Genomic DNA, 12,621 nt, shown 5'->3' with positions numbered 1-12,621 from the left:
CTTTGACACCAGTTCACTCTGCCAAACAACGTTAGCTTGATTTATAAAGATCCTCACTTGGGACTGCTTCCCAAAGTAAAAGAAACCATTTTACTAATAATAATGAACGGCATTTGATCGGAACGGATAACTTATTTTCCGAACTATAACGCGCACCAATATAACTAAAATTCGCCAGAAATTTAAAAGTGCATTTTATAATCTGATGTGCCTTATAGACGGAAGATGCAGTAAATATAATTGGGAATGCATGATTTCAATTAAACGTTCTTACATATGTTGATCATTTATGAATGAAACAATCCAAATTCCCAAAATAAAAGTTCATGAGTGTTTTTAAAAAAAAGTTTTTAATGCAACCCTCACTTTTACTGCTGTTATATATGAAAAATAACTAATAAAAGAAAATTTTGATGGTCCACCTTGTAATCAGGTGTGCTTTATAGTCCAGAAAATACTGTATGTTTGTATAAAAACAGGACAAGCTGAATCTAAGAGAAACTGCGGTGCAAACTCTGACCACATTTTGTCAAACTGACAAAAAAATATCAAATGTATTTACGACACTCATTAATTACATAATCAATTTATATCCCGTTTGACAGGGCAAACATGTTAATTTGCAGTTAAATTCTAAGAGCTTTTGGGAGGATTATCTGTAACTCAGAGTTACCGCAACTATGCTTTGTGATAGAATAATTTCACAGTGAAATATTTGTACGATACTGTGAACCATATACTCAGAGAAACAAATATGCATTAAATCAGCCTTTGGTATTTCTTGTGTACCATTTTGGTTAAATTATATGCATCCTTCAAATTGTAAAGTCCAAGGTTTGTGGTCAAATAATCAACTGCACCTATGCAAAAATATCGCTTACCTTTTTGACAACATTCAGTTTATCTGGAGCGTGGTCGAACAGGGTGTCAAAAGCGTCACGTTCTATGGGAAAACATGAGATACACAATAAAACTCCCAAACAAAACAAATGGAGGCAAAATATCCTAGCTAACAACATACCATGTCTTCCAGAGAAAGCCCTGATAAAATAGAATAAAGAAGTGTCAGTACACAAAGAGGGTAAAAAAAAAAGGGTCTCATTTGATGTTATTCATAATTTCACACTTGAATCTCTCCAGAAAACGAGAGAATGGAAGGCAAATGTATCCAATTCAATCACAGAGGAATGTGGAAAACAAGGGAGGGATTATAATGATTCGACAATAGACGTAGCTATGGCATCATAATTAGATTGAGGACAGACACAGGTACAGAACCTGGCTATCATCAGTAACAGGTCCGCAGTGACGCCACATTGTAACAGCATCTCAACAGCAGAACAACCCTGCTGGGGCATTGATACAATAAACAAAAACAGGGCTAACTGGGGAGCCTGTCGTCACATATGGAAATGATCACAAATGTTTGGAAACTGCAGCAGTTCATATTTCCCTGAAGAGGCATGTTGTGTAGAGAAATCACACATTCCCTTACGAACGCATGAACCTTGTCATCAAGGGATGTCAAGTCCCGGCATGACTCTTGGTGCCGTACTGACGACCAGATTTTCACTGTGCAACCAGGCTGGCGTTTTTTTCCTCTTTTTGCTGCTGTGAGGTTGCAGCCTCTTGCTCATCAGCAACATGTGACTTGCACGTATGGGAATGCAGCTGCAAGATGGAAACGTAATCTTTGATTGATGACAGGTTCCTGATACTTCTCTTCCTCTGCTCTGTTAGTCGTTGCCAACGTTTACATGCAGTATTTCAATTTTTTTAAGCCGTGTAAAATGTAATGCACTGTGGCATATCGGTTATTTAATTTTAAAAGTTTATTACGGAGCTGAGTGGTCATCATATCTGCGGGACAGTTCTGAGGTCATTGGTTAAAATCCAGCAACCAGACTTCCTGTGCGGAGTTTGCATGTTTTCCCCGTGCTTGCGTTGGTTTCTTCTGGGCACTCCGGTTTCCTCCCATATTCCAAAACATTCATGTCAGGTTGATTGACCGGTCCAAATAGTCCCTGGGTGTGAATGGTTTAGGGTGTCGCCTGCCTACTGCCTGAAGATAGCTGGGGTTCCCGCACCTCCACGACCCTACTGAGGACAAGCGTTGCAGATAATGGATGGATGAATTACAGACATATATTTGCGTAATAACGTCGCTCCCGTTTCTGCTTGTCAGGTAAATCCAACTCCCAATTCCAGTTGAACTGGAAATGTAAGCTGTGACTTTAAACAATGTCATATTTGAGTAGATTGTTTGTCTATATGGAGGAAAGAGCTCGCATTTTTCATTTCTTGTGTCATTATCAAAGAAAACCTTTAAAAGGATGTTGTGTATATCGTGCCCACTGCATAAGTTGTCATTTTTCATTCTCATTCAAGATTATGAATTTAAATCCATGTCATAACTTTTTTTCCTTTTTTGTTATTCTGCTTGTGTATGCATAACGGCAAAACGGCAAAGAGAAAGCCAAAAATTACTTTTTAGGCAGACAGACAAAGTTTAGTATCTCATACTCGACATGATTTGATGGATTTCCAAAATACAAAATGATTTAATCTGGTTTTATACTTACTCTGTATTACCAGTGATTTCCTCTTGAATTTGTCTGGATTGGAGGATCCCTTCTCTCTTCTGAAAGTCAGATAAGATTATTGTCATTAAGGTAGTTAAGTTTGTTGTGATTTGTAAGTCAAAGTTGTGACAAGTAGTTGCAATTGTAAAATACTGAAAATAACCTTGTCATCTGCTTTTTTGTAGAGGAAAGAAAAAGTTGCGATTAATAGATCAAATTGAATGTTACCACATTTTTAATATTGAATTATTACTAAAAACAAAGGAACAAACTTAAAACCTTGTGTGTTTACATTTTATCTGATGTCGAGTCCTTAGAAACTCGTCTTATATTACTTGCAAAAAAAAATACCCTGAACATTTACTAAATTGTCACAATAGTATAAATTGAAATAAACAAGCTTATATATATATATATATATCTATATATATATATATATACATATATATTAGGGTGGAGCTTATTTTCAAAATTGCAAAAAGTCACCGTCTTACCCCCTAATTGTGTTCCATTACACAAAAGAACAATCACTGTGCAGTTTGGTCTTAATAAAATAAATTTTAGAGGTAGCTCAATTGGTGAGAAGTTTGGCGTTTTCGATCAGTTTTCATAAATGGGAGTTCTAGAGATGCTGGGATAAGCCACACATGTGTAAGTTTATATCTCAAACAATTATTACCCACAAGTCATTACTCAGTAAGATCAGTCTAATTCAACTAGTATAATTTCCCTAGACCTATGTTTGAAGACTAGGCCAGCAGACCTTCTTTGTCCTCCAACAAGTTGACATTCAAAGATCAGCATCAGGTAAATATTCAGTACATTCAAACATTTCTCACTTACATAATCTTCCTGATTAAAGCTTGCACAAAATAAATGTTTCTCACCATGATAGTTTGATATTACATCTGCATGAATAGTCAAGGAACATAATGGCAAGACTTTCTAATCATCCATATTGCAGGCGGTCTTCCCATGAGCAACACGGTTATAACTAGATCAAAGAAAGAAGGGTATCTGCTTGGTACTTATGTGTCTGAACTAACTGGAAGCAAGCTACCATCAGTTAGCATGGCTCTTGGTTTCTTTCTTCATCAACACTTGGAATTGCACAAGCCCATCAAAGCGTCTTCCGCAGTGACAGTGAAAAAAAATCATTATTTTGGAATAAAGCAAGTTGAAAAACATTTTCAAGCATGGCGTTTGCTAAAACAGAACAAAGGACGACAAATAGCAACACAAAAAGCCAAGGAAAGTGAGTGAAAAAAAGAACTTGATGACCTGTTTGACATTGCTCATGCTAATGCTCTCAACATTATGACAATTCCAGAAGACAGAGTTTTTGTTGGCTCAAAGAGCAAAGGGGTCAATGACAGGTGTTGACAAAGAATTACAAGAGAAAGAAAAAAGACTTGAAGAAAACCAAGAAAGGACATTGAAACGACGCCTAGAACCTGAAGCTGAGCGAAGAATTGCGAATGAGCCAGTTCAATTATCATGTAGCAGAAGTTGTTGAGAAGGTGATAAACCAGGAACAAGTCATGACATATCAGGTGTTGGTATCTCAAAGAGGAAGAGAGGCATGATAAATGTTGTAACTTGAAAGCCTGGATCATGGCACCTCTTGCTGCAAGTGCCCCTCTCACTGATTTGCAGCTTTTAAAGTCTTTGGTGGAATATTCAAACATCAATGCTGCAATATATAAGGCAGCCCTTCAGAGATTTTCCAATCACCTGTGGTAGGTAACACAAGAAACGGTTACACATGCTTTGTTTTACAATCAAGTCAGTGCATCAACGAAACAACTCATGGCGGCTGCAATGAAAAATAAGGACAATATAGATGAAACCGCTGAACAGAATTTTCAAAAGAGGATGTCTGTAGATTTAGACACTGTTACGAGCAAATGTCTAGAAGACTTTGTGTCCTCTGGATCTAGCGCTTTCTTCAAAATCATGGACCTTCCTTTTGGCTATCTTGATGTTGAATCACAGGAATGGGAATAGCTGGATGACTTCAAACAAGCTTTGGAAACTGTTCAGGCAATCAGTGTGGTCAATAATCGTGCCGAACGAGGTGTGGCGCTGATTCAGGAATTCTGTGGTCATATCACAAAAGATGAAATTGATCTGCAGCATCTACTTCAAATTGATTAAAAAAACACAGCAAAACTTTTCCTGACAGCCGACTTTGATAAAGGACAGTGTTTTTCTTCTTGGTTGTATGGCCGTTAACTCAAATTTATACAGTGATTGAGCTACCTGTAAATATCAACTTACATGACTGAAACTTCTGCTGGGTAGTTTATGGTGGAAGTGGAACATTTTTGTGGGGTAAGATAAAAGAATACATGAAAAAAATATATATATATTGGTCATATAAGCTCCACCCTAATATATTATATATATATATATATATATATATATACATATATATATATATATATATATATATATATACACACACACACACACTGTATTTTCACGATTATAAGGCGCACTGGTTTATAAGGCGCCAGCCCCCAAAAATAGTTTTCTGTCCTATATTTTCCATACATAAGGCGCACCGGACTATATGGCGCTTTATGGGAACGTCAACAAAACAGTCGGATAGTTCAGTAAAACTTCTGACGGCTCGCAAAGAAGCAAATACATATCTCAGACACGTACGGACACGGTGTCTGTACGATGCCACCAATCACTCAAATGCGTCATCAGGAAGGTTAAACTCTTGGGAATCAAGAAATGCCAACCATTTCTCAGTTTTTATTTTCTTTTTTGCTGGCAAATGTGTAGACAGCAATGTAAGAATTTCATTGTGCAGGGTAACGTGGTTGTTTACTGTGCATATGACAATAAATACTTTGAATTGAGTTGAATTGAGTTTAAAAATAGACTCATCACAGAAATATCAAGGTCCGTCTGAAACAAGATACTGGGAAAATATAAAATCGGGGAAGTTCGCCTAAGTCGTCTTGCAGCCATCACGTTTAATAATAATACGAAACCATGGTCCTTTTACATTCGTGAGTGTAGTAAATCCAACCGTAAAAAAACTCCAAAACACACAAGTATATATATAACTCAGCATACACCGCGGACTACTTGGCCTACGGGGAAAAATCAAATCGGCGGATCCTTGTCTTAGTTATATACGGCCCACTGTATTATAAGGCGCATGGTCAGCTTCTGAAAAAAAATAAAAGCTTTTAGGTGCGCTTTATAGTCGTGAAAATACGGTATATATGACAATGACTGAAACATGCCTAAACAGTCGTCAAGCCAACATTGAAAGGTAGACAGGATACAACGTTTATAGGTGACTTCACCTTGCAAGACAAGGGGCCGTGATTGGCTCACTGGAAAATATTTTGAAGCCCTCACCTTAATGTGAAAGTTTAATGTTGCTGCGGCCCTTACGAGTTTGTTGAAGATGCCACAAGACGTGAGGAAAGATGAGCAAATTATAAGCCAATTCGCTTTTTCTCATTTGCCTACACAAGTTAGGTTTCATTTACTATTTCTTTGTACAGGGACCATTTAACCTAGTTTGTTTTAAAACACTCAAAATATTAAAAATAAATTACAAATAAAAAAGATAATTAAAAGTACTAGCAAGGTATCATCCCCCTTTTCTTAAATTGTATAATTTGCATTGAATAACTCAATGCAATAGGAAAATGTTAGAGGTGTTTTATTGCATGAAATGTAATATCTTAATAACAAGTAGAGAAAAATGTAGCCAGCTATTATGTTGGCAATGAGCCCAATGAAAAATATGGTTTTGATGGGGGAACACGGGCTAAAAATTCCAGGTGAATGCAACCGTATTTCCCTAAACAGCGCATCTGCGAATTTTAAGTCAAATAACATTGGGATGCTTCATTAATCAATGGTTGATCGATATTAGTTAGCAAATACTGCTACAGAGGGGTGGTTTATTTTGCGAGTGGCACTTAGCTTTGGCGATATCTAATGGACATAAAGCTGTGCCCTACTTACGAACGAGTTTCCGGACAATCATTGAATTTGTTCGTAAGTTGCTTCAGTGCTATATTTTGTATGTTTATACAAGTATGTTTAGGGCTTGTATAAGTGACCTGTACATTTTTGTACTAAAAAAATAAATATTTGAGCAAATAATATGCTCTATAAAGATAAATGAAATTCAGTTTAACTTACTTTTGGAAGAGGTCCTCCTCCGTGGTTAAAAAGTGGCCGAAAAAAAGCTTACCGACCGTTTTCTCAACCGCATCAAGCTTTCTTATTCCACTTTTGTTTCACAAAAAACGGCTCGCCTCTCCTTTACATTTAACCCCAACCATACAGAATGAATGCAGGAGATACTAAACTAAAAACGTCAAAGTTCTTAGCGCACGAGCGATACAGTACATGTTTTTATGTTTACACAAAACAGGAAGTTCTTCGGGGTGGATGCTGAGTTACCTCTCACAGTGCCACGCGGTGGAAAGAAGCACTACAGCACTGTCCTCTAATCAGACAAAGGTGCACACAATACAAAATCTAACTTACAGCAATGTCCGGATATTTTTCGTCATCCGGAAGAAATGTTCGTATGTACCGTTATTCGTAACTCGAATGTTTGTAAGTAGGGGTGCGTCTGTATTCAAAACAGCAGGTCTTTGTCAGGTGTGATGCGGCTCATTTTTCTCCTGTGCTACGCTAGGCTTTGTGTGGAGGGCTAGATTGAATCCATTGGCGGGCCTGGTCCGGTTCACGGGCCATAGTTTGCCCACCCCTGCTTTGCCATTTGTAGTCGTGCACTCCACTGTGTCAGAGTGAAATGGCAACACATATTATTCGGCTCCAAGGCTAGGAAACTCATGCTCCCTACATAAATATATTGAGAAAAATAATGAACAGTACGTGAGTGTATTGAACCTAACATGCCCCAATGAAAATTGATTAACACAGCACATACACGTGACAACCTTGGCTTAAACCCTTATTTTTTGCCAGCAAATGACCGTGTACATGTTGTTGTTAAGTAAAATCAGTTTTGTCGCACGGCACAAAGGATGTCGCCAAAGGTTAGTCGAAAAGGTGAGAAAACTGTAGTTATTAGTTAGAATTGCAACCCCGGACTGAATTCACAGGGACCGGCCCAAGTAGCATTAAATTGAAAATCTGTGCATAATCCGTTAATTGATGCGCTAAATTTTTAAACAGATGGTTGTGGCTTTTGAAAATGAACATATAAGACATTAACAGAGTAAAAGAATATTTTTCAAAAGTGGCAAAGAGTTGAGCACGGCTGACACTCACCTGGACCACGACGACTTGAATAGAAACGTGGTCTGGCAACCTTATGGGTGCTCTGAAGTGTTGTGAGAGCGCCACCAGCAAATGAAGGATGGCAACGATACTTTTTGCATGAACCGCTGTATTTGGGGAAAGCCCAAAAAAGTTGTATTAGTGATTAATCAAAATTCAAGAACAGTACCGGCAAAAACACATGCCTAAAACAAAAGATAAAGGATCTAGTAAAAATTATACATTACAGTATTTCCTTTATTGAAGTTTTCTTGGGGCACATCCAAAAACCCCAAATTAGCCCTAAATTTGAGTGTGACCCAATAATAATAATGCGGACAAAATTAGATAAGCGTTACCTTATTTGCGCAACGATTGATGGACATTATAGCGTGGAACAGATGATATATGGTACAACATTACATGAACAAAAACTTTGCTGTTCAAAAGCAACAATTTCTCTGAAGTAACCAAAATAGCATTTCTCCTGATTTGTCTTTCTTCTTTCATAATGAATATACAATCGAGTCCAACATGGATGACAGGTCCCAGGCAATGTTCCCTCTAATTTTCCACAGGTCTGAGGGTTTACACAAAGTCGGTGAGCAACGCTTAAAACAACAGTGAGCAACAGCAATCACAAGTGTGGCAACTAAGTCATTATCAAACATGTCCAATTTTGACATCAAGTTACATTTTGCCGAGTTTCCGGCAATGCAAATTTTTTTTTCCACTTTTGAATGAATTGACTAATGTATTATTGCAAAGGTTGTACGGCCTACAAACGTCATTTGTTTTTACAATAATTCTTTCACAAGATTTTCTTTTTTTCCTGCTATCTTTTGTCGCATAATACTAACATTTTGGGGGGCTTATTTAGTCGGTTTCACGATACAGAACTGTATTTAATCACTTTTTTTAGTGGAAGTACAATGTTGGCAACAAGATTGACTTGGTATAATTGGGAATTATTTGAATGCAACACAAACCTTTTCTTCTTTTTCCCTGTTTTTTTTTTCAATATTTTTTAATTCCTTTAAAAAATCTCATTGTGTTTATTTTTCCTAGCTGTTACTTTTGTCTTTTTGTTCTCTATTTACTTTTATCCTTTGTTTTTTTCTTTTCTTTCTGGATTTTTCTGAATTTTTCCTTCTTTTTTCTCTTCCTTTTGTTTCTTTTTTCCTCAGCTTTTCACTACTTTTTCATTTTGGTATTTTTTTCCTTTTTTGTTCTATTTGTCCCTCTTCCTTTAAGTTATTTTGTGCATTTTACATAATATTTGGTCGTGTACGGATTAAAGAAGCAAAAACTACCTGAAAAGCCGCTTGGGACCCGAAAGAGCCGGTTCTTTTAGTGAGCCGAGGCGAAGAAGCCGGTTCTCGAAAAACTCTACTGACTTTACTCAACTTCGTTCTCCTCAACCCGTGTATTTTTACCTTCATGCACTGTAACTTTGACTTAATTTGCTTCTTAATTAGCAATTTTGAGCCCTGATTTTTGTGAGCTTGGCTAGATTTTCTTGTGCGCGGAAAAGCTCTGGGTCGTGCGCAATTGCGCACACACGCAGTTTAGAGGGAACATTGGTCCCAGGTGAAGACTTGTAAAAATAAATTAAAAGTCAACAAACATTCCAATAGTTTATTAAATGTTTTGTATTGTATTGTATTTATTTTTTCAGCCAGTATAAACCATAAACATGATATATAAAAGAAATCATTTGACACGCGAACATTTAATAATTTCTAGCTCGTCTACCCGGGGGCCAGGTCGGGTTAGGCTGGATTTTTTTAGGCCCGATCTTACCCCTAGCCTTGAAGGTTCTGGTAAGAATATTTGACAATAATCACAGTTTGTACAACCATTTTATGTATGGCCAAACTAAGAACACTTTAAGGAGTTTTTAAATAAAACTCTCCAATTTTTCCAGTACAATTAAAAGAAGAAACCCAGAAATGGAATGGTAGAACGTAGTAACCATAAAGCAGTGTCGGCACCATTTTTAAGTAGTCTTTTTGAGAAACATAGCAATAATTTCAAGCACTTCCCCCAAATTTAAGTACTTTTCAATCCTTGAGGAAAAGTCTAGCATTTCCAAGGATTTCAAGCACCCGTACAAACCCTGAATAATGTTACAGAGCAAAAGTCCCTGAAATGTGTGTACTTCGATCGGACATGGGAAGAAGTCTTCACAACTCTGAGCGCTGTTCAACAGTAAATATTGTTTCGCTTATTCAATAAAATCAAAGAAAATAATAACATTTTGGGGAAGAAAATACAAATTGTGAGCCTAACTGGCACACAATTAAGTCACTCAGGTTTGAAAGGGGGCAGCACGGCGGAGCAGTGGTTAGCGCGTGTGCGGCAGAGTTCTAAGGTCTTGGGAACCTCCTGTGTGGGTTCATCCACTCCGCTACAAGCACCCCTAGGGCATCATGTTAATAAACAACGGGGTAGACTGCTGGAAGTGTGAATTTCCCTACGGGGATGAATAAAGTATCTATCTATCTATCTATCTAAATCCAGCTACCGGACTTCCTGTGCGGAGTTTGTATGTTCTCCCCGTGCTTGCGTGGGTTTCCTCCGGGCACTCCGGTTTCCTCCCACATTCCAAAGACATGCATTTCAGGTGGATTGGCCGGTCCAAATTGTCCCTACGTGTGAATGAACGAGCGAGTTGTCTGTCCCTGTGTGCCCTGCGATTGGCTGGCAACCAGTTCAGGGTGTCCCTTGCCCACTGCCTGATGATTGCTGGGATGGGCTCCAGCACCCCCGCGACCCTACTGAGGGTAAGCGGTGCAGCTAATGAGATGAGATGAGGTTTGAAAGGCATGCATATGCATACTAACAAGGCTTGTTTGTCTAAGCTAAGGAAATGGAAAAGATTAAAAACTCAAAGTTGAAGAGTGGTATTAATTGGTTCATCATTACATTGTTATGATTATTACAAAAATATTTTTTTTGTTACTTGTGTGTCCTCAGTTTACTTAGGAAATCTGCCCTCCCATTACGCATTTTGTATGATAACTTTTACATCCACATGCACACATAAGAGTACATCATAGTTGCTAAACCTCTTGGCCACGAAAATTGAGAAAAAACAATGCTTCCTTTTTTAACATGAGATATGATGCGAAGAGGCCACTTTAATCCCCTTCTAAGAATGTTTGTGTGAGGATTTGAGTAACTTACAGTCCACATTCCAGCGAATGTTCCTGGTAGAGAGTTTAAGAGAGTCGTTGATCCGTTCTAACACTGTTTGGAGTTTCTGCTTCTGTGCGATTTCTGACTGTGTCACCTCCGCCACATTCAGTTTTTCACCTTCTAGCTTTTCTAAACGTTTGAACATGATAAAATAAAAGCAATCTCAATTTTTGTAAAGGAACATAAAACAGCTTAGTGTCAAGCAAAAACATGTAGTTTAAAACTAGAATAATCACCAAATAGTTTCTGCAGGACTTGCCCATCATAGAGATCTTCAGCCAGATCCTTCACAATGATCCTTTCCCCAACAAGAACATCATTTATCCAGTCAATCAACACCTAGAATAGCACATGACATTTTCTTCAGGACTGTAGATACGATTCTTGCGTCTAAGATCATATGCAGGAACTCAGCTGTCACTTGTGATTAGATTTAGATAAGATGTCAGAATGATTTTACCCGGCAGCACTGACCTTCATAAGTTCTTGTAACTTGCGATCGTTCTTGGAGTTTGGATCCACCATGGTGCGCACTTCATTCTCCTCTAAAAGAAGAACATTTCAGACCTAAGACTGTGCACAGCAGTAAAATATGCTTTGGTTGACAATTTCACATTTTTCCTCTGTTTATCAAACACGAAGTTACAAAGAATTCAATTATTGATTTTCAAACTGTTTTCAGTCACAGTACCAGAAACTTGCATTACATATGTTGCAATGACAAAAATTCTATTATCTTATTCCACTGTTATACTAACTTGTGAAATGCGCAATGAAAATAACATTTGTCTCAGGTACTGTGACTCATGTGTGAAAATGAGACAAAACCAAATGCATCTTCATATTTCATAAATATCACTGGTCTTTTGGTAGGAGTTTGGCGCTCTCACCCATCTGACCCGGGATTGGGTTACAACGAAAAACGCGCTCATGAACTTTAGAGTTCTTTTGAAGATGAAAAAAAAAATGTGGGTCAAAATGCTTTCCAGTATTGTTCAGGGGGCCGTAGGTTGGGGACAACTGATCTAAATGCTGCAAATGTTGGTTCTTTGTGAACAATAATCTCAGGAATGGAGCTTATTGTCGCATGTCAAATTAAACTAAGTTAATCGTTGCATGTTCAAGTGTTTATACTTCTGACCTTTCAAAGAATTTCTATGCAAAATTAAGCAAACTTCAAAGAACAACTATGCAGCTTTTGAAGTGCATGTTGTGTGAACAGTGACCCGGTGAATTTAATAACAAAATAAAAATAACAAGCTGTATAAACATTCACACAAAAGCTACTGTTGGTCGTAACTTACACCATTGTCGTGCACTCACAAAGTGGGGCTGCAGGATAATCGCCGATTTTCAGACTATTGTTGCAAATTCGATGCTATTTTTGTTTTTAAAAGTGTATTTTCTGTGGTAGTTTTGTTTTTTGTGAGTACTTAATCATCAGCGTTTCCCATAGAATTTTGTGAGACCCTGGTGAGTGGACAATCTAGGGCAGGGGTCTCTAACATGCGCTCTAGAGGCCAATTGCAGCCCCCCACCGTAATATGAAAGATTAAAGGAGCAG

General features: G+C 37.8%; 1 protein-coding gene across 1 annotated transcript in view; it reads right to left on the bottom strand.

Moving 5' to 3' along the window:
- The window catches only part of LOC148362362 (alpha-parvin), a 36,928-nt gene that overhangs the window by 10,571 nt on the left and 13,736 nt on the right, over positions 1 to 12,621 (bottom strand). Inside the window, exons 3-9 of the mRNA XM_088339762.1 lie at positions 11,532 to 11,602; positions 11,294 to 11,396; positions 11,046 to 11,186; positions 7,869 to 7,984; positions 2,583 to 2,641; positions 1,022 to 1,041; positions 882 to 943 (exon numbers count right to left, since the gene is read on the bottom strand). Coding sequence (XP_088195888.1) covers positions 882 to 943; positions 1,022 to 1,041; positions 2,583 to 2,641; positions 7,869 to 7,984; positions 11,046 to 11,186; positions 11,294 to 11,396; positions 11,532 to 11,602 — 572 coding nt within the window. The remainder of the gene's footprint in view (positions 1 to 881; positions 944 to 1,021; positions 1,042 to 2,582; positions 2,642 to 7,868; positions 7,985 to 11,045; positions 11,187 to 11,293; positions 11,397 to 11,531; positions 11,603 to 12,621) is intronic.

The sequence above is a fragment of the Urocampus carinirostris genome, chromosome 7, assembly GCF_059441175.1.
Source record: "Urocampus carinirostris isolate Australia breed hairy pipefish chromosome 7, RoL_Ucar_1.0, whole genome shotgun sequence".
In the NCBI taxonomy this organism is placed as follows: domain Eukaryota; kingdom Metazoa; phylum Chordata; class Actinopteri; order Syngnathiformes; family Syngnathidae; genus Urocampus; species Urocampus carinirostris.
The sequence above is the reverse complement of the archived record's forward strand: the minus strand, read 5'-3'. Positions and strand labels throughout refer to the sequence as shown.